This window comes from Convolutriloba macropyga, chromosome 6 (assembly GCF_964194025.1).
Source record: "Convolutriloba macropyga chromosome 6, txConMacr16.3, whole genome shotgun sequence".
Taxonomy (NCBI): domain Eukaryota; kingdom Metazoa; phylum Xenacoelomorpha; order Acoela; family Convolutidae; genus Convolutriloba; species Convolutriloba macropyga.
In genome coordinates this window covers 28,782,601-28,803,686 of record NC_134473.1, presented here as the reverse complement: position 1 = coordinate 28,803,686, position 21,086 = coordinate 28,782,601, and the positions used below count along the sequence as shown (strand labels likewise).

Here is a 21,086-nt window from a genome sequence, read left to right as displayed (position 1 = left end):
CTGCCCTTGCTCTGGGCCATTTTACATTGCAGTCCGTTTTCCTGTTACTTACAGTGAAAACGAGTATTCAGACCTCGAACACAGCCACTGCCTAGTTAATCATCTAAGATTCTCTTCCCATCCTTTTTTCACCAGTTTGTTTTTGCAAATGAGCATCTGCATGACACGACAATATTTGCTAACATTCAGAGTATTACAAACAGTTCAATTAAGCTCTTCAGAGGTCGTTTATAGTTGTTATTATTATTTGCACTGATAGTTTTGATTACCTCTAATATCAGTTGAGGTTAACTGTAGGCATTATTCTACTGGGGATCCCTTTGAGCGCATGCAGTCATCGTTTTAATTTCTGGACATCACTAAGTACAAAATAACTTTTTTAAAATAGGAATCAATGTTTTCTCAGTGTTTTCAGGGTATGCAAGTGCAATTGGCCTACACTTTGCTAGTGTGAGATTCGTCATACAATATTTTAAATATCTATCAGATGCCAAGTTTTCTCAGGAGACGAGGTGTGTTGTAAGAGGTAATTTTGTGGAATTATCTACCAATTGGGATTTCATTCATTCCTACAAATCAACCTATTGCATTGCGGAAGACAGCGGCAAATACTAGTAAATGCACATGCCTAAAATTTCTGTTTTGCAAGTATTGATCTATCAGGGAGTCTGGAGAGATGCATCGGCATTTTCTTTGACGCTCGAGAACACGAAAGTTTTCGTCCGTGTTAGATCTTAGAGGAACTGAGAGCTCCTAATTTTCCTAAACCGCAATTTCAATTGGCATCTACTTAGCTGAAATATTTGTGCTGCTGATTTTTTCTTCTTAAAACAAAAGAGCTTCAAAATTTTTTATTATTCGTAAACAGAGACAATCAGTTCACTGAGTTTCTTGTGAATAGTTTTTACACACTGAATACTAGGTCGCACTACTGTTAATAAGATTCTCTATTCAATCAGGTTAGAGGTCCAACCTGAGAATAAAAAGTGATTGGGCCTGAGATGGTGACGCTGCATTTGTTGAATCAACGCTAAACCTAAATTACAAGGATAGTTGCAACTAGATGCCTGGTTAAATCGAATTTTTTTGCTAGATTATAGCTTGTTCTAGTTTCGCTAAAGTCATTGCGGGATTTGATTTAATTTCGTTCGAAAAACATTTGGCAGCGAAATGTTTAAACTGCAAGTGCAGAGAGATTATAATGACTGCAATTTTTTTCTAAAAGCTAAAACAATTTGAGGGTGATACTCTTCATCCAGGTAACTAAAAACATTTCTAAAGCAAGGTATCTTGAGCCGCATGCACATTAGGACTCAGATTGCTGCGCAACAATATACTTAAGGTCTCCAATCAACAGCTTGAAAATAACCTGCCCTTGCTCTGGGCCATTTTACATTGCAGTCCATTTTCCTGTTACTTACAGTAAAAACAAGTATTCAGACCTCGAACACAGCCACTGCCTAGTTGATCATCTAAGATTCTCTTCCCATCCTTTTTCACCAGTTTTTTTTGCAAACGAGCATCTGCATGACGCGACAATGTTTGCTCACATTCAGAGCGTTATAAACAGTTCAATTGAGCTCTTTAGAGGTCGTTTATAGTTATTATCGTCGGCACTGATAGTTTTGATGACCTTTAATATCATTTGAGGTTAACTCTAGGCATTATTCTTCTGGGGATCCCTTTGAGTGCATGCAGTCATCGTTTTAATTTCTGGACATCACTAAGTACAAAATAACATTTTTAAAATAGGAATTAATGTTTTCTCAGTGTTTTCAGGGTATGCAAGTGCAATTGGCCTACACTTTGCTCGCGTGAGATTCCTCATACAATATTTTAAATATCTATCAGATGCCAAGTTTTCTCAGGAGACGAGGTGTGTTGTAAGAGGTAATTTTGTGGAATTATCTACCAATTGGGATTTCATTCATTCCTACAAATCAACCTATTGTATTGCGGAAGACAGCGGCAAATACTAGTAAATGCACATGCCTAAAATTTCTGTTTTGCAAGTATTGATCTATCAGGGAGTCTGGAAAGATGCATCGGCATTTTCTTTGACGCTCGAGAACACGAAAGTTTTCGTCCGCAATTTCAATAGGAATCTGTTTAGCTGAAATAATTGTGCTGCTGATTTTTTTGTACTTCTTAAAACAATAGAGCATCAAAATTATTTTTTATTCGTAAACAGAGACAATCAGTTCACTGATCTTCTTCTGAATAGTTTTTATGCACTGAATACTAGGTCGCACTACTGTTAATAAGATTCTCTATTCATTCAGGTTAGAGGTCCAACCTGAGAGTAAAAAATGATTGGGCCTGAGATGCTGACGATGCATTTGTTGAATCAACGCTAAAGCTATTTTACGAGGATAGTTGCACCTAGATGCGTAGTGAAATCGAATTTTTGCTAGAGTAAAGCTTGTTCTAGTAAAACTATAATCATCGCAGAATTTGATTAAATAATTTTGCAGCGAAATGTTTTCAATAATTTTCTGAAAGTTAAAACAGTCTGAGGTTGGCACTCTTCTTCCAGGCAACTAAAAGCTTACTGTCAACGCTATGTGGACCATAAAACATTTCCAAAGAGCTCTAAAGCAAGGTTTCATGAGCGCCATGCACATTATGACTCAGATAGCTGCTCAAAATTATACATACTTACACTAATAAAATTCCTTTGCTGGAAGCCAAAGTCTAACGGATTTTGCGGCTGAGTGGTCAAGGATGCCCTCACAGGTCCATTACGCCATTTCTGTTTTGTTTTTCTGCGTTATTTTTAAAAGATGATCTACAATGGAAATGCTGCAAAACCTGTTAATTTGAGTCCTGAGATTAAATTTGAAGCTGAATTTTCCTTGCAAAAAATGTAGTTACCTTTAGCATCTTAATTATTTGTTATAACTTGTATAAAACTCAATGTTAGCGTTTGATTGTCCATATTTCACTTCTTTGTTTTTTTTGTGTTTTGATATCAGATGTTTTTTTCTCAGCTCTTTGCTCTCTGTGCTTGTTCTTTTCGCAACATGTTTCATGTCTATCGAAAAGAGAGCGCTCGAAAAGCAAGACATGAGATTTTTTTAAAGAGTACAGTACAGTTATGAAGTTCATTCTTAAAAGTCTTACCTTTGATGCACCAGATTATGCTAATTTTGGTGACTCGTTTCAGCATGAATCCTAAAGTTAAAATTGAGAAAGCACATGCGCTAACTTCGAGCTAATTTCACACATCCAGATCAAGCTTTGGCGGGTAATTTACACTATTCATATAAGCTGATTTACTGCGTATATTTGCCACCCATAATCAAACAACACTAAATTGATATTCAAAACAGCTGCGTATTCTGCGTGCCCCTCTAACCTCACCAATAGGTTATGGGCCCAGAAAACCGACAAGTGAGACGAGACAAGAGAAAGGGTGGCCTGCCTGTTTGACAGAGTGACAAAAAGGACAGAGTGACAAAGAGGGACAGAGAAAGAGAGGGTGTCCTGGTCAAAAGAGTGTCAAAGACAGAGAAAGAAAAGGAGAGAGAAAAAGAGGGAGAAAAAGACAGAAAGAAAAAGGGAGAGAGAGAGAGAGAAGACTGAGAGAGAGAAAGGGTCAAACTTTGAAACTGTTGATTTATTGAATTAATTTTATGCTTGAAGTTTATTAAGTTAAAGATTCCAGCGCGCGTCAAAGCTTGATTACGGGTGTTTGAAAACCACTCGTGGTTTAACAAAAAAAACGGCCGGTTGAAACAAGAATTAAAAGGTCAATTAAAAGAGTCCGTTTTTTAAAAGGTGTAAATCGATCTGTAAAACAGATTGAAATTGTATAAGCGATTTTGGTCAGAGTCCCTGCAGGGCATGTAACATTGTGTACACCATTCGAAACATATGAAAACCTGCGATATGGTTAAACATAGTAACAACATAATAAAACATGATGCATAGAAAGCTTGCTTGAACAATTTTGCGAAAGTTGGCCCATGCGTAAGAGAAGAGTGTAAGCTAGTGTTTGAGAAATTATCTGGAGGATCCGTCCTCATCGTGCTTAGTGGCAGTGGGGAAATCAGTGGCTATATTGGTCAATGTCCATTCCAACTTTGTTAAGGATATTACATTCTCAAACAAAATGGGTCATCTTTTATACTAAGTAGACAGAATTTCTCATTTATCTTTTGAAAAGCCTGCTTTCTAAAAAATTTTTACTTTTGCAGACTCTGATTTTGTTATTAAAAAGTTTTAAGTAAAGGTCGAAAAGTGTCATAAATAAAGACTGTCTGGTGGTCAATAGACGTTTATAACTTTTAAAAGACCTTTATAACTTCGTGTTTTTCCAAAACCTAAAATATAGTGTTGCTTTTAAAATTAGGATAAAATTAGTTTTGTTGAAAGGAAAAAAGAAAACTTGTTGAGGTCTGAATAAAGAAAGACCTGTTTGGTGTTCTTTAATTTAGTGGTTTGAGATGTTTGTTCGATAGAGTGTAACGGATAGATTTAATTTTAAATTATTTTCAAAATTTTTTTAAACACACAAAAATGGCTCCCCTTTTAAACATGAATAGCAAAACAATTGATAAGTTTTTCTTTGGCGGTAAAGAAGAAGACTTTGTCTATTTTTCCGAACAGTTTGAGGCACGAATGTATGTTCTAAAGTTGAATAAAATTCTTGACGTCATTGTAGGATATAGGGAGTTTATGCCTACGCTAAGGGGACGACCCTCACAGGAGCAAATTGACGCGGCCGATAGAAAGGGAAAGGAAATTTTTGACGAAAAACAGATGGCCATTTGATATGAACTTGTTCAGTGCCTCGACAAGTCAGTTTTATTTTGCGACCAGATAGGGGAAAAGGATTTGAATTCTGGAGCGTGTTGTGTAAGATGTTTAAAGGTTTTGAGAGGCCGCGTTTACAAAAAGTAATATCTGATTTAACAAATTTGAGAAAATACAGTAACGAAAGCATAGTAGACTGTATTACTAGAGCCGAGGACATGCAGTTAAACATTTCCGGAGTCGATGAGTCCATAAGTGAAAAAATGGTTGTCTCGATACTTTTGAAGGGACTTCCTCGTGAATTTGAAAGTTTTTGTAATCTGGTAAAATATGGTGAAGATAAAACCTTGGATGAAATTAAACGTGATTTGATAAATTTTGAAAGTGAGAAACGCAACGACAGAAATACAGAGAAATCAGAATCCGTTTTTACCAAGGATCGGACTTGTTTTAATTGTCACAAGAGGGATCATATTGCAAAACTTTGTCGTGCACAACGATCGGAACCTAACAAAGAGAAACCTAATTCAAAAATAACTTGTTTTAAGTGCACAAAAATTGGACATATTGCCAAAAATTGTTTCACTTACATAAAATTTGAATCCCATGCAATGAAAAATGAATGAAAAAATTATTCGAAAGAAAGCCAAATTTTAGTTTCGGAAGAACAAGAAGAGGAAAGTTTTAGCTTTTTCTCGAGTGAGAAATGTAATGAACATCAAGATTTTATCATTGATTCTGGCCCAACAAACTACGTGATTAAAGATAAAAGTACTTTCGCTAACCTGGGTGAAAATTTCTCTGGCATAATTCACAATGCCAACAAAACGCACTCCGCAATATTAGGAAAAGGAGAAGTTGAGTTTTTCGCTAAGAATAGCTATGAAGAATTGAAAAAATTGTTTTAAAAGATGCTTTATTTGTACCTGATAACTCAAAAAACCTAATTTCTGTTTCAAAACTTAGAGAAGCGGGTTTTGATGATTCTTTCGGTGAAAAACTTAAACTTTTTTTAAATAAAGTCTAGTTTTCTTTTGAAGTTTAAAATGGATTGTTTGTGTGGAAAACTTTTCCTTGTACTAATGAAAATTGCTTTAATGTTGACAGTTTACAAAACTGGCATGCAAAGATGGGACATAACAATTTTTGTGATTTGATATGTCTGCCAGAATTTGTTGATGGTATGAAAGTAGGTGATTCAAAAATTGAGTGTTGTGAAGTTTGTGAGTTAAGTCGAAAAAACAGCCTCTTCCCAAAGATTGCATGACAAGAGCGAAAGAAATTTTGGACATTGTGCATGCAGATTTCTTAGGACAAATTTCTTCTGAAGCGGTTGATGACCATTTTTATGCCATTGGATTTGTAGATAGTTTCAGTCGTTTCTCAAAGGTTTACTTCATGAAAACAGGAGACGAGGTCTTTGATAAGTTTAAACAGTTTTGTGCTCATATTGGAAAACCAGGAACTTTATTAGTTTCTGATGGAAGTGAAGAATACCTTTCAAATGAATTTAAGCGCTATTGTAGGAAACGAGGAATTCGTTTTGAAAACTCTGCTCCATATACTTCACAAGAAAATGGAAAATTGAAAGAATTTGGTGAACTTCTGTTGCTATGGCTCACCGTTTCTTGGATAACGCTTGTTTGGACAAAAAATATTGGACGTATGCTTTGAACATGGCTTTTTACGTCAAAAACATGCTTTTGCATTCAGCTCCTGAGAAAACACCTTTTGAAAGGACGTGCAATGAAACTTAATTTATCTTTCGTCAAACTTTTTGGTTGTGTGGCATTTTTGCATATTGAAAAACCATTTCGCAAAAAATAGATCAAACCTCAAAAAAGGGATTTTTTCTTTGGAATTCAGATAATAGTAAATGTTATTTGATTGCGTTTGAAGATGAAAAAGGAGAACTCAAAATAGACTAGTCACGAAACGTAAGAATTAATGAAAATGAGTTTTACTTTAAGCAGAAGAAAACACAAAAGTTAGTCGAAGACATTGATAACGATTCAAATGAAGTTTCTTTTTTGAATCAACTGGCTATCGATCCTTTGCTTCCAAAAAATGTTGAGCAGGCTTTGCAAAATCCAAATTGGTTTGAAACAATGAAAAATGAGTACGACTCTTTGGTTGAAAACAATGTTTGGTCCTTAGTGAAACGTGATTAAAAACCAGTACGAAGTAGATGGCATTTTGCTTTGAAATTCGGTCCTGATGGTGATATATGTCGCTATAAAGCTCGTTTTGTTGCAAAAGATTTTAGCCAAGTTTCCGGAAAAGATTTTTATGAAACATACTCACCTACAACTAGACTTTCAACCATTAGAATTTTGATGTGTCTGGCTAGTTCTAACGATTATCCTTTAAAACAAATGGACATTAAAACTGCTTATTTAAATGCTCCAATTGAAGAAGATGTAGTCATTAAACAACCTGAAGCTTTTGAACTTTTGGATGAAAATGGAAAACCATTTGTTTGTAAATTGAAAAAGAGCTTGTATGGTTTGAAACAATCAGGAAGAAACTGGTTTTTGACTTTGAAGGCTTTCTTGATTACACTAAGTTTTGTTAACTCATTTCATGACGAATGTTTGTTTATAAAAAAGCAGGATGAAAAAATAATTGGTTTCCTTTGCTTGTGGGTAGATGACTTAATAGTTTGTGGCCTTTCTGAAAATTTTTGTTTGGTTTTACGCCGAAGTTTCTAAGAAGTTTAGAATTAGTGATTATTCAGATTTGACGTGGTTTTTAGGAATGAAAATTGAGAGGACTTCATCAGAAATAAAAATTAGCCAAGAGAAATACAAAGAAAAAATTTTAGAAACTTTAAAAATGAACGATTCTAGGCCAATTGGCTCACCATTAGAAGAAAATTGTAAACTTTCAAAAAATTGATTGTCTTCAGGAGGGGAGTGAGGAGCAATTTAGAATGAGCAAAACTAATTCCCGAAGTTTGATAGGTTGTCTTAACTATTTAGCTTTGTCGAGTAGACCCGATATTTGTTTTGCTGCTAATGCTCTAAGTTCTTTGTTGAAAATCCCGGAGAAGTTCATTGGAAAGCAGCCAAGCATGTTCTTAGATACTTAATAGGAACATTGAATCAGACTTTAACTTTCCGTAAGATTCAGAATCTCGATTTGTTGAATTTTTCTGATGCTGATTGGGCAGGGAACATAGATAACAGGAGGAGTACTTCAGGTTTTTGTTTTAAGTTAAATGAGTCGTCTCGAGCATTAAGTTGGGGTTGTACGGCCCAAAAGCCTCTAGCAACATCAACTGCCGAAGCAGAATTTAACTCTGTTGTTGAGGCGAGTAAATAAGCCATCCACCTAAGTGGAATCCTAGAGGACTTAGGAGTTTTCTGTAAACTACCTCTGAAACTTTTTGCCGATAATCAGGCTTGTATTGCATTAAGTAAACATTCTGTGCATCATGGAAAATCTAAACACTTTGCTATAAAACTGCACTTTGTGCGAGAACTGGTAGAAAACCAGAAACTTGAACTGTCATATTTGACTACAGAAAACATGCCTGTAGATATTCTGACCAAATCGCGTGGAATAAGAAAACACTCACATTTTCGTACATATCTTCTTGGTGAAACCTAGCTCGAAAGGAGGGGTCTCAGCAGGAGGGGTCTCAGCAGTTAAAAGTGAGAAAGCACATGCGCTAACTTCGAGCTAATTTCACACATCCAGATCAAGCTTTGGCGGGTAATTTACACTATTTATATAAGCTGATTTACTACGTATATTTGCCACCCATAATCAAACAACACTAAATTGATATTCAAAACAGCTGCGTATTCTGCGTGCCCCTCTAACCTCACCAATAACTCGAAATAAAGCACGCCCTTATTAAATTCTTGTCCAAGTGTTGGAAAATGCCCTGATCTGATGTGAAAGTTGGTAGTTTTGATATTTGGAAGTGATCCGTGCAACCTTTTCATTGATAAAAGGCCCTTTTAATAAGTACTATTGAAGCAAAATAACTGCAGATTTATTATTCATTTGAATTTTTAATTGTTTTAGATATTGTGGTGACAAAGTTGCCTCGCTGTCTCTTCTTTCCGACTCTGTCATGCGACTCGTGAACAAACAAAACTCTGATCTTCACGTGACTTTATTCCTGCCTCGGCTGTCCCTCTACGTGCTAGCAGATGAGTTCAGATACGACTACACTCACGAAATACTGCGAGATGAAGAATCTTATTTTGGGACCGATCACGTGATGAGAGAACGAAGAATATCTCTCGTTTGTCGAAGTGAGCCTGCTCCCAGAACCTGATAGTAATGATTGATTATTCTTTATAGATTTTACACTCGATGTTCGCCAATTTTTATATTTGAAATAGATGATTTGTTAGACGGGTCCGAATGCGTGTAGCATAATATTAAACAGCCATTAGAACCGACGGATTTACATTTTGTAATTGGCATAAAAGTTTTCTTCTTTCATGGGCTACCTACCAACACGATCATAAACACCTCTTAAATTTAGTTGCTGTCTTGGACGTCTTTTTGTAAGGTTACTTGCTCCCGTCTGTGACAGGGTGTATGTTCGCTCTATATTTGGTCATCCTGAGTGAACGAATTGAAGAAATATAAATGTGATATCTTTCACGTTTCTTGAAGAAATATTAATGTGAGACCACAGAGGCCCTTTGTTCATGAATATTTTCTGTTTCTTTTAAATTATTGCAATAATTTAAAAGAAGCAGAAAATATTCATGAACAAAGGGTCTCTGTGGTCTCACATTAATATTTCTTCAAGAAATATGAAAGATATCACATGGGCAAAGAAATAGCAGTCTGATTTGAGCAAAGGAATATTTATGATGATACCTCACCGTTCTTGATCATAGTTTGCTGTTTTGTTTCAAATGTCATTCACAGTTTATTACAACTGCTGCTACTGCTGTCATTTCAGATTATGGCATGGCGAATTTAATGAACAAGTAGTGAGTAATTTATTTGCTATCATTATTTGCTATTTGGTTAGAATCAAGTTTGTTTCGAGAATAACTCAAATATTGTTCCAGCAAAGTGGTAAAAAATTGGTTCGGATGAATACTCAATACCCAATCAACGTTGGACCGGGATGTCTGCAAGGGGAGGCTGAGCAAGCTAATGAAGATTATGCAAATGCAATTTACAACGGACATTTTGAAGAGGCTCTTGAGTTAGTTTGCCAGTGTGCAAATGTTCTTCAGGTTTTTAATTATACATTTCTAAAGTTTTTTCCCAAAGCAATCGTCATTTCTAGCATTGTAAAAAAATTTAAGGCGATGAATAAGTAAATTAGTCTTAGTCTGCTGCTAATCGGATCAGTTCTGAAGTCAAACATTTCAGTTGAAATCTTGGGTAAAAGAAATACAATTAAATATTAAATAATTTCAACAATTTGGGTGCGATATTGCTCATCTAATGAAGTTGGGGTACTTTTTGACAGATAGAAGTACTCTCGAGATTGTTTCGAGTTTTTTTTGCTTAGTGGAGTGTGGCGTGTAATATTACCTTTACTTTACTGTTGGTAAAGAGACAGCTCATTGCTATCGTCTGGAAACTGGTTTGAACCCAGAACACGGCAGTAGTATAACGTGAGCAAAGCTGGGGGGGGGGGGGGGGGGTAAAAAGACGTACCTATGTATAAAGATTACGTATAGCCCATATTCCCTCAAATCCCAAATGCGTACCTCACAGCATGATACCCAAGCTGTTCACACGAGGGGATTAGCAAGATAATCCCTTGATATTAAATTAGTAAGGTCATTTACCCTTTCCCATTTTACACTTTAATAATGTAAATTTCCAAAAGTGTACCTCACAGCATGACACCCAAGCTGTTCACACGAGGGGATTAGCAAGATAATCCCTTGATATTAAATTAGTAAGGTCATTTACCCTTTCCCATATTACACTTTAATAATGTAAATTTCCAAAAGTGTACCTCACAGCATGACACCCAAGCTGTTCACACGAGGGGATTAGCAAGATAATCCCTTAATATTAAATTAGGTCATTTACCCTTTCCCATATTACACTTTAAAAATGTAAATTTCCAAAAGTGTACCTCACAGCATGATACCCAAGCTGTTCGCACTAAGGGGATTAGCAAGATAATCCTTTAATAATAATTTAGGATGACTCATTTACAGTTACGAACGAATTTTCAAAAACGTACCTCACAGTATGATAACCAAACTGTTCACACAAAGGGGGATTAGCTAGCTAATGTTTTAATATTAAATTAGATAAGATGACTCATTTACACTTATGTACAGCTTACGTGATTTTGAAAAATGTACCTCACAGCATGACACCCAAGCTGTTCACACGAAGGGGATTGGCAAGATAGTGCCTTAACAACAAATTAATAAGGTCATCGACCCCCTACCAAATTACATTTTAATAACGTAAATTTTCAAAGACGTACCTCACAGCATGACTCCCAAGCTGTTCACCCGAAGGGGATTAGCAAGAAAGTGACTTCACAACAAATTAATAAGGTCATCGATACCCTACCAAATTACATTTTAATAACATACATTTCCAAAGACGTACCTCACAGCATGACACCCAAGCTGTTCACACGAAGGGCATTAGCAAGATATTACCCAAAGAACAAATTAATAAGCTCATCGACCAACTACCAAATTACACTTTAATAACGTAAATTTCCAGAGATGTACCTCACAGCATGACACCCAATCTGTTCACACGAAGAGGATTAGCAAGATAGTGCCTTTACAACAAATTAATAAGGTCATCGACCCCTACCAAATTACACTTTAAAAACGTAAATTGCCAAAAACGTACCTCACAGCATGAAACCCAAGCTGTTCACACGAAGGGGATTAGCAAGACAGTGCCTTAACAAATTAGTAAGGACAATGACCCCCTACCATATTACAGTTTACTAATGTAAATTTCCAAAGACGTACCTCACAGCATGACACCCAAGCTGTTCTCTCAAAGGGGATTAGTTAGGTAATGTTTTAATATTAAATTAGATAGGGTGACTCATTTACACTTACGTACGGTTTACGTGATTTTCAAAAGTGTACCTCACAGCATGATACCCAAGCTGTTCACACGAAGGGGATTAGCAAGACAGTGCCTTAACAAATTAGTAAGGACATTGACCCCCTACCATATTACAGTTTACTAATGTAAATTTCGAGATGTACCTCACAGCGTGACAGCCAAGCTGTTCGCACGAAGGGGATTAGCAAGACAGTGCCTTAACATCGAATCAGTAAGGTCATTGTCCCCTTACCAAATTGCATTTTACTAACATCTGATTTCAAAGACGTACCTCACAGCATGATACCCAAGCTGTTCACGCGAGGGAGATTAGCAAGATAATTCCTTAATATTAAATTAGTAAGGTCATTTACCTATTCCCATATTACACTTTAATAATGTAAATTTTCAAATGTGTACCTCACAGCATGACACCCAAGCTGTTCACACGAGGGGGATTAGCAAGATAGTGCCTTAGCAACAAATCAGTAAGGTCATTGACCCCCTACCATTTTACACTTTAATAATGCAAATTTCCAATAACGTACCCCACAGCATGACACCCCAGCTGTTCACACGAGGGGGATTAGCAAGACAGGGGGATAAAAGATGTACCTATCTATAAAGATTACGTATAGTCCATTTTCCCTCATATCCCGAAGACGTACCTCACAGCGTGATACCCACGCTGTTCACACGAGGGGGATTAGTCAGATAATCCCTTAATATTAAATTAGTAAGGTAATTTACCTCTTCCCATAAAAGACGTACCTCAGAGCATGATACCGAAGCTGTTCACACGAAAAATATCACATTCTTGCTTAAAATACCCAATTCTTGCCAAAAATACCCCATCCTCGCTAAAAATACCAATTCTTGGCAAAAAATACACAATTATTGCCAAAAAACACCCAATTCTTACCAAAAATACCCAATTATTACCAAAAATACCCAATTATTACTAAAAATTACCCAATTATTGCCAAAAATTACCCAATTCTTGCAGAAAATACCCAAATCTGACAAAATTTTTCCAAAACTTTACCAGAAACTACCAATACTAAAAAAATAGCCATTTCTTACCAAAAAATACTTCCTTTTTGCCACAAAAAACATATTTTCTAACAAGAAACCCAATTCTATTAAAAACTGTCCACTTGCTACCACTTATAATTACCACAAAGTAGCTAAATATTGTCAAAAATACTCAATTTTTACACGTTTTTTTAGTATTGTAGAAAAACAACCAAATTTTGTAAAGAATAACAAAATGTTTTCAAATATTTATCGAAAATATATCAAAAATTAGACAACTTAACATAACATCATCATCTGTATTATTTAATTTCTATCTGACAATCCGTTTATTTAGTGATCTTTCAAACATCCATTTTGACATCTTCTTTTGTAAAGGCGAATCTTCTCAGGTGATCGATAGAGGTTTTTTGAGTACAACTTCATCGAACTTTTCACTGTCGTTAGAAATAAGTCATAAAATGTATCAATTAAATCATAGTACCATAAAAATTACGTCCTACTATCTTCGCAATTACGGACAAATAGATGATTTCATAATTGCATGGGGGCCACTGTCCTCTTTAGAACAAAATTAAGATCAATTACGTCTTAGGATTGGAACAATTACCGAATTACAGAAACCTAGATATTCTATGTGGCCATTGAACTCATGTGAACAAAGTCTATACCATACTACTTACGATATGATGATTCATACTTTATCTAAGCATGCACAACTCACGTGATTGAGGTCTTACTCATAGTACCGTAATAATAACGTCACTATTGCGTCATAATGATGTCATCTTTATCATAGTGTACAAACAAAAGTACAACTCATTTTACTTCTTTTCCTTCTCTTCAACAACTTAACTATAACTAGCTTTTGTTCTTTTCTTGAGACAATTTGAAGCGCTTTTTTTTTACCAGCCTAAGTTGACAACTATAAACTCTTCAGCGAAGATTCTTCATCTACAGGACCTCTTCCTATTTCGCATTCCAAGTAAGTCTGTTCTGTTATAAAATATGAGAACAAACCAAAAAAAAAACGAATAAATAGCTATTATAATCATGGTACTCATTGGCAAATAGCATAGGAATGCTTCAGAGAGAAAGATTTAGCGATTATGGTTATAGAGGCAATTTTGCTTTAATTTAGTTCATTTAGGATTTCAACCGTCTTGAACCAAACAAAAGCTGGAATGATGAATAGCAAATCTGTGAAATTGAACTAAAATCTCAAGGTCCACTTCTTCTTCCCCGACTTCAATGATGATGTAGCAATTATAAAAGAGAGAAAAACGTGCTTCGGATGGGTAGCTGATCCTCCATTCTCAATTCCGAGGCAGCTTCTGGTCTTCATTGTTGCTATCGAGAATTTGCCTGAAGTCTCTGTACCATACAAACAGACAACTGTAGACTTTTACAAAAACCACAATGAAAACACAACTTTACAAGTCTCGGACACCATGGAACTAAGCAGATCAGTCCGTGCGCAATTCTGTGATTATGAGTTGTCCTATAAAGCAATACATGAAAATCAACGAGGATTTTTTTGAGGAGGAGAGGGAACTTAAATTCCTCTGGTGTGTTTCTGACGAGTATGACGATTTGCCGGAGCAGAAACCTGAACGGGATTGTGACGATTGGGAAAATGGGTCACTGACAGAGAGTATTATTCCAAGTATAGAAGAAGAGAACGCACTTGGCCTCAAGTTTGACAACAAAAAAATTTTACAAGTCAGTCCCCTTTTCGTGTTTTTCTACAGAAACTGAACAAGAAACCATGAAAGAAGTACAGGAGACATCAACGGTTGAAAATACTTTACTCGAGTCTGTCAAAACCATCCTCAGTAAAGTAGTCGACGAATGTGCAGATAATCGGGATCATTTTTTTTCCTGATGCAACTGAAGCAATATCTGAAAAAACTTCCCTCAAATGTGAGCAACCGGCGTATTGTACACAAAAGACAGTCAAGAGAAGGGCTCTTGTTGTGAATAACCCTGAGAGAGAGGGAAGTAGAAAATCAGAAGTTGATGAGAACGAAGAAAAATTGTGTCCTCCATCGAGCAAATTGAGACGACATACTGAGTTATATGGTAACTAAACTAGCAATCTGAGAAGATATTCCATTGGCTGATTATTTTTGTTTGTATTTCCTGTATAATTTCAAATCTGATACTAGTATTTTTTGTGATGACTGGTTGACTGATTAATTTGAAATATTGTGTTTCTACACTCAGAAAAGCTGAAGATCATGTATGCTTTTGAATTAATACTTTGATACTAATATTTAATTGAGTTTTAAAAACGCATTTTCGAAAACAATTTTTATCAACAGTTCAATTTTGAATTTAAATATTTCTCGACAAATGCTTGCTTTGGAAATATCGTTTTTTTTCAAAAATGTGGGTTATAGTCGTTGCAGAGACGGTGAAGTTGATTGGAAATCGTTGGGATGGAAATGATCTGGTTATCAGACAATGGACCGTAGTCGACATACGACCACAAAATATCTGAAAGGTTCTCATGCGGATAGGTTTTTTTAACAACAGGTTTTTCAAGTTCCTGAAAGAGCTGAAAGACCAGATTTTTGAGGTAGGAATGAGCAAGACACGTATTGAACATAAAGATCCAATATTTCTTGGGTTCTTTATCCTCCTGTACGCCAAAATTACAATGTTGCAACTTAAATACATTTTCTAATCCTCTTTCTGCAATCCAAACAAATATGAGTTGATTGAAATGGATACTGACAGTCTTTGCTTGGCACGTAGTGAGAAAAAATTTGACGAATTCAGTTGACCAGAAACGAATCCATTGTGGTACTGGATGATGCAAAGTAATTGCAGTGATAATTTCGCTGTTCACACGAAGGGGATTAGCAAGACAGTGCCTTAACAAATTAGTAAGGACATTGACCCCCTACCATATTACAGTTTACTAATGTAAATTTCCAGAGATGTACCTCACAGCGTGACAGCCAAGCTGTTCGCACGAAGGGGATTAGCAAGACAGTGCCTTAACATCGAATCAGTAAGGTCATTGTCCCCTTACCAAATTGCATTTTACTAACATCTGATTTCAAAGACGTACCTCACAGCATGATACCCAAGCTGTTCACGCGAGGGAGATTAGCAAGATAATTCCTTAATATTAAATTAGTAAGGTCATTTACCTATTCCCATATTACACTTTAATAATGTAAATTTCCAAATGTGTACCTCACAGCATGACACCCAAGCTGTTCACACGAGGGGGATTAGCAAGATAGTGCCTTAGCAACAAATCAGTAAGGTCATTGACCCCCTACCATTTTACACTTTAATAATGCAAATTTCCAATAACCTACCCCACAGCATGACACCCCAGCTGTTCACACGAGGGGGATTAGCAAGACAGGGGGATAAAAGATGTACCTATCTATAAAGATTACGTATAGTCCATTTTCCCTCATATCCCGAAGACGTACCTCACAGCGTGATAACCACGCTGTTCACACGAGGGGGATTAGTCAGATAATCCCTTAATATTAAATTAGTAAGGTAATTTACCTCTTCCCATAAAAGACGTACCTCAGAGCATGATACCCAAGCTGTTCACACGAAAAATATCACATTCTTGCTTAAAATACCCAATTCTTGCCAAAAATACCCCATCCTCGCTAAAAATACCCAATTCTTGAAAAAAGAAATTCTTACCAAAAAATTACCAATTCTTGGCAAAAAATACACAATTATTGCCAAAAAACACCCAATTCTTACCAAAAATACCCAATTATTACCAAAAATACCCAATTATTACTAAAAATTACCCAATTATTGCCAAAAATTACCCAATTCTTGCAGAAAATACCCAAATGTGACAAAATTTTTCCAAAACTTTACCAGAAACTACCAATACTAAAAAAAATAGCCATTTCTTACCAAAAAATACTTCCTTTTTGCCACAAAAAACATATTTTCTAACAAGAAACCCAATTCTATTAAAAACTGTCCACTTGCTACCACTTATAATTACCACAAAGTAGCTAAATATTGTCAAAAATACTCAATTTTTACACGTTTTTTTAGTATTGTAGAAAAACAACCAAATTTTGTAAAGAATAACAAAATGTTTTCAAATATTTATCGAAAATATATCAAAAATTAGACAACTTAACATAACATCATCATCTGTATTATTTAATTTCTATCTGACAATCCGTTTATTTAGTGATCTTTCAAACATCCATTTTGACATCTTCTTTTGTAAAGGCGAATCTTCTCAGGTGATCGATAGAGGTTTTTTGAGTACAACTTCATCGAACTTTTCACTGTCGTTAGAAATAAGTCATAAAATGTATCAATTAAATCATAGTACCATAAAAATTACGTCCTACTATCTTCGCAATTACGGACAAATAGATGATTTCATAATTGCATGGGGGCCACTGTCCTCTTTAGAACAAAATTAAGATCAATTACGTCTTAGGATTGGAACAATTACCGAATTACAGAAACCTAGATATTCTATGTGGCCATTGAACTCATGTGAACAAAGTCTATACCATACTACTTACGATATGATGATTCATACTTTATCTAAGCATGCACAACTCACGTGATTGAGGTCTTACTCATAGTACCGTAATAATAACGTCACTATTGCGTCATAATGATGTCATCTTTATCATAGTGTACAAACAAAAGTACAACTCATTTTACTTCTTTTCCTTCTCTTCAACAACTTAACTATAACTAGCTTTTGTTCTTTTCTTGAGACAATTTGAAGCGCTTTTTTTTTACCAGCCTAAGTTGACAACTATAAACTCTTCAGCGAAGATTCTTCATCTACAGGACCTCTTCCTATTTCGCATTCCAAGTAAGTCTGTTCTGTTATAAAATATGAGAACAAACCAAAAAAAACGAATAAATAGCTATTATAATCATGGTACTCATTGGCAAATAGCATAGGAATGCTTCAGAGAGAAAGATTTAGCGATTATGGTTATAGAGGCAATTTTGCTTTAATTTAGTTCATTTAGGATTTCAACCGTCTTGAACCAAACAAAAGCTGGAATGATGAATATCAAATCTGTGAAATTGAACTAAAATCTCAAGGTCCACTTCTTCTTCCCCGACTTCAATGATGATGTAGCAATTATAAAAGAGAGAAAAACGTGCTTCGGATGGGTAGCTGATCCTCCATTCTCAATTCCGAGGCAGCTTCTGGTCTTCATTGTTGCTATCGAGAATTTGCCTGAAGTCTCTGTACCATACAAACAGACAACTGTAGACTTTTACAAAAACCACAATGAAAACACAACTTTACAAGTCTCGGACACCATGGAACTAAGCAGATCAGTCCGTGCGCAATTCTGTGATTATGAGTTGTCCTATAAAGCAATACATGAAAATCAACGAGGACTTTTTGAGGAGGAGAGGGAACTTAAATTCCTCTGGTGTGTTTCTGACGAGTATGACGATTTGCCGGAGCAGAAACCTGATCGGGATTGTGACGATTGGGAAAATGGGTCACTGACAGAGAGTATTATTGCAAGTATAGAAGAAGAGAACGCACTTGGCCTCAAGTTTAACAACAAAAAAATTTGACAAGTCAGTCCCCTTTTCGTGTTTTTCTACAGAAACTGAACAAGAAACCATGAAAGAAGTACAGGAGACATCAACGGTTGAAAATACTTTACTCGAGTCTGTCAAAACCATCCTCAGTAAAGTAGTCGACGAATGTGCAGATAATCGGGATCATTTTTTTTCCTGATGCAACTGAAGCAATATCTGAAAAAACTTCCCTCAAATGTGAGCAACCGGCGTATTGTACACAAAAGACAGTCAAGAGAAGGGCTCTTGTTGTGAATAACCCTGAGAGAGAGGGAAGTAGAAAATCAGAAGTTGATGAGAACGAAGAAAAATTGTGTCCTCCATCGAGCAAATTGAGACGACATACTGAGTTATATGGTAACTAAACTAGCAATCTGAGAAGATATTCCATTGGCTGATTATTTTTGTTTGTATTTCCTGTATAATTTCAAATCTGATACTAGTATTTTTTGTGATGACTGGTTGACTGATTAATTTGAAATATTGTGTTTCTACACTCAGAAAAGCTGAAGATCATGTATGCTTTTGAATTAATACTTTGATACTAATATTTAATTGAGTTTTAAAAATGCATTTTCGAAAACAATTTTTATCAACAGTTCAATTTTGAATTTAAATATTTCTCGACAAATGCTTGCTTTGGAAATATCGTTTTTTTCAAAAATGTGGGTTATAGTCGTTTGCAGAGACGGTGAAGTTGATTGGAAATCGTTGGGATGGAAATGATCTGGTTATCAGACAATGGACCGTAGTCGACATACGACCACAAAATATCTGAAAGGTTCTCATGCGGATAGGTTTTTTTAACAACAGGTTTTTCAAGTTCCTGAAAGAGCTGAAAGACCAGATTTTTGAGGTAGGAATGAGCAAGACACGTATTGAACATAAAGATCCAATATTTCTTGGGTTCTTTATCCTCCTGTACGCCAAAATTACAATGCTGCAACTTAAATACATTTTCTAATCCTCTTTCTGCAATCCAAACAAATATGAGTTGATTGAAATGGATACTGACAGTCTTTGCTTGGCACGTAGTGAGAAAAAATTTGACGAGTTCAGTTGACCAGAAACGAATCCATTGTGGTACTGGATGATGCAAAGTAATTGCAGTGATAATTTCGCAGCAGACTTTAGCAACAATTCTTTACCACGAAATCTATGCAATAATCATGGAAACTTTGATAAGGGAACACCTGGTTTTTCTAAAGAAGAATTTTTGGTAAAGATTTTTAGAGATAGATGCATACATATCATTATTAATAAAATTTACAATTTTTGTAAGTGGAAAACCATTTCAATTAGTTTGTTTTGAATAAAAATTGTTTTACTAAAGGAAATTTTTTTTGAAAATGTAAATTTTATAAGGTTTTTAACAAAAAAATGTAAATTTTGATGTTTTTTATTTTTCTATATTTTACATTTTTTAGTTTTTGAAGTTTTTTTCATGTATAATTTTTAATTCGTTTTTTATTCAAAATTGTTGTTTTACCGAAGAAAATTTTTTCAAATGTTGTCTTTTACATAAGGTTTTAACCAAAAGTAGACATGTTGTTTTTTTATTTTTCTATTTTCATTTCTCAGTTTTGGAACTTTTTTCACGTAAATTTTTTAATTCATTTGTTTTTTTATTAAAAAAGGTTGTTTTACTAAAATAATTTTTTTAAAAAAATGTCGTTTTTAACTTTTAAGGTTTTAACCAAAAATGTAAATTTGTTTGTTTTTAAATTTTCTATATTTACATTTTAGTTATAGAATTTTTTTTTCATGTAAAATTTTCAAGTTAATTATATTTTTCATTAAAAAGTGATTTTACTAAAATATTTTTTTTTTCGAAAATGTCGCTTTTTACATAAGGTTTTCAACCAAAAATGTATATTTTGTTTTTTATTTTTTCTATTTTTCCATTTTTCAGTTTTGGAAGTTTTTTTTTTATGTAAAATTTTCAATTTAATTGTTTTTTTATTAAAAAATGTTTTACTAAAATAATTTTGTTTCAGAAATGTCGTTTTTTACATAAGGTTTTTATCCAAAAATGTAAATTTTGTTGTTTTTTATTTTTCTATTATTACATTTTTTCAGTTTTTGAAGTTTTTTTCATGTAAAATTTTCAAATTAATTATTTTTTCATTAAAAAATTTTTTTCGTAAGACTTTAACCAAAAATCTATGTTTTGCTATTTATTTTTCCATTTTTCTGTTTTGGAAGTTTTTTCATGTAAAATTTTCAATTTAATTGTTTTTTTTATTAAAATTGTTAATTTACCAAAAATAACTTTTTTTCAAAATTGTCGTTTTTTACATAAGGTTTTTAACAAAAAATGTAAATTTTGTTATTTTTTATTTTTCTATTTTAACATTTTTCAGTTATTGAAGTTTTTTTCATGTAAAATTTTCAAATTAAATATTTTTTTCATAAGAAATGTTTTACTAAAGTAATTTTTTTTTTCAAAAATGCCGTTTTTTACATAAGGGTTTAACCAAAAATCTATATTTTTGTTGTTTTTTATTTTTCTATTTTTCCATTTTTCAGCTTTTGAAGTTTTTTTTCATTTGCAATGAAAAAATCTTCAAAAGCTGAAAAATGGAAAAATAGAAAAATAAAAAACAACAAAAATATAGATTTTTGGTTAAACCCTTGTGTAAAAAACGGCATTTTTGAAAAAAAATTACTTTAGTAAAACA

The 21,086-nt window shown here is 34.4% G+C and overlaps 2 protein-coding genes across 2 annotated transcripts in view; both read left to right on the top strand.

Annotated features, from left to right (window-relative positions):
* Positions 1-9,275, top strand: part of LOC142341609 (alpha-ketoglutarate-dependent dioxygenase alkB homolog 7, mitochondrial-like) — a 40,263-nt gene extending 30,988 nt beyond the window's left edge. Inside the window, 1 exon segment of the mRNA XM_075392695.1 lies at positions 8,794-9,275. Coding sequence (XP_075248810.1) covers positions 8,794-9,049 — 256 coding nt within the window. The 3' untranslated portion in view covers positions 9,050-9,275.
* LOC142341608 (uncharacterized) overlaps positions 8,622-21,086 on the top strand; it is an 83,546-nt gene continuing 71,081 nt past the window's right edge. Inside the window, exons 1-3 of the mRNA XM_075392694.1 lie at positions 8,622-8,625; positions 9,690-9,722; positions 9,804-9,943. Coding sequence (XP_075248809.1) covers positions 9,828-9,943 — 116 coding nt within the window. The 5' untranslated portion in view covers positions 8,622-8,625; positions 9,690-9,722; positions 9,804-9,827. The remainder of the gene's footprint in view (positions 8,626-9,689; positions 9,723-9,803; positions 9,944-21,086) is intronic.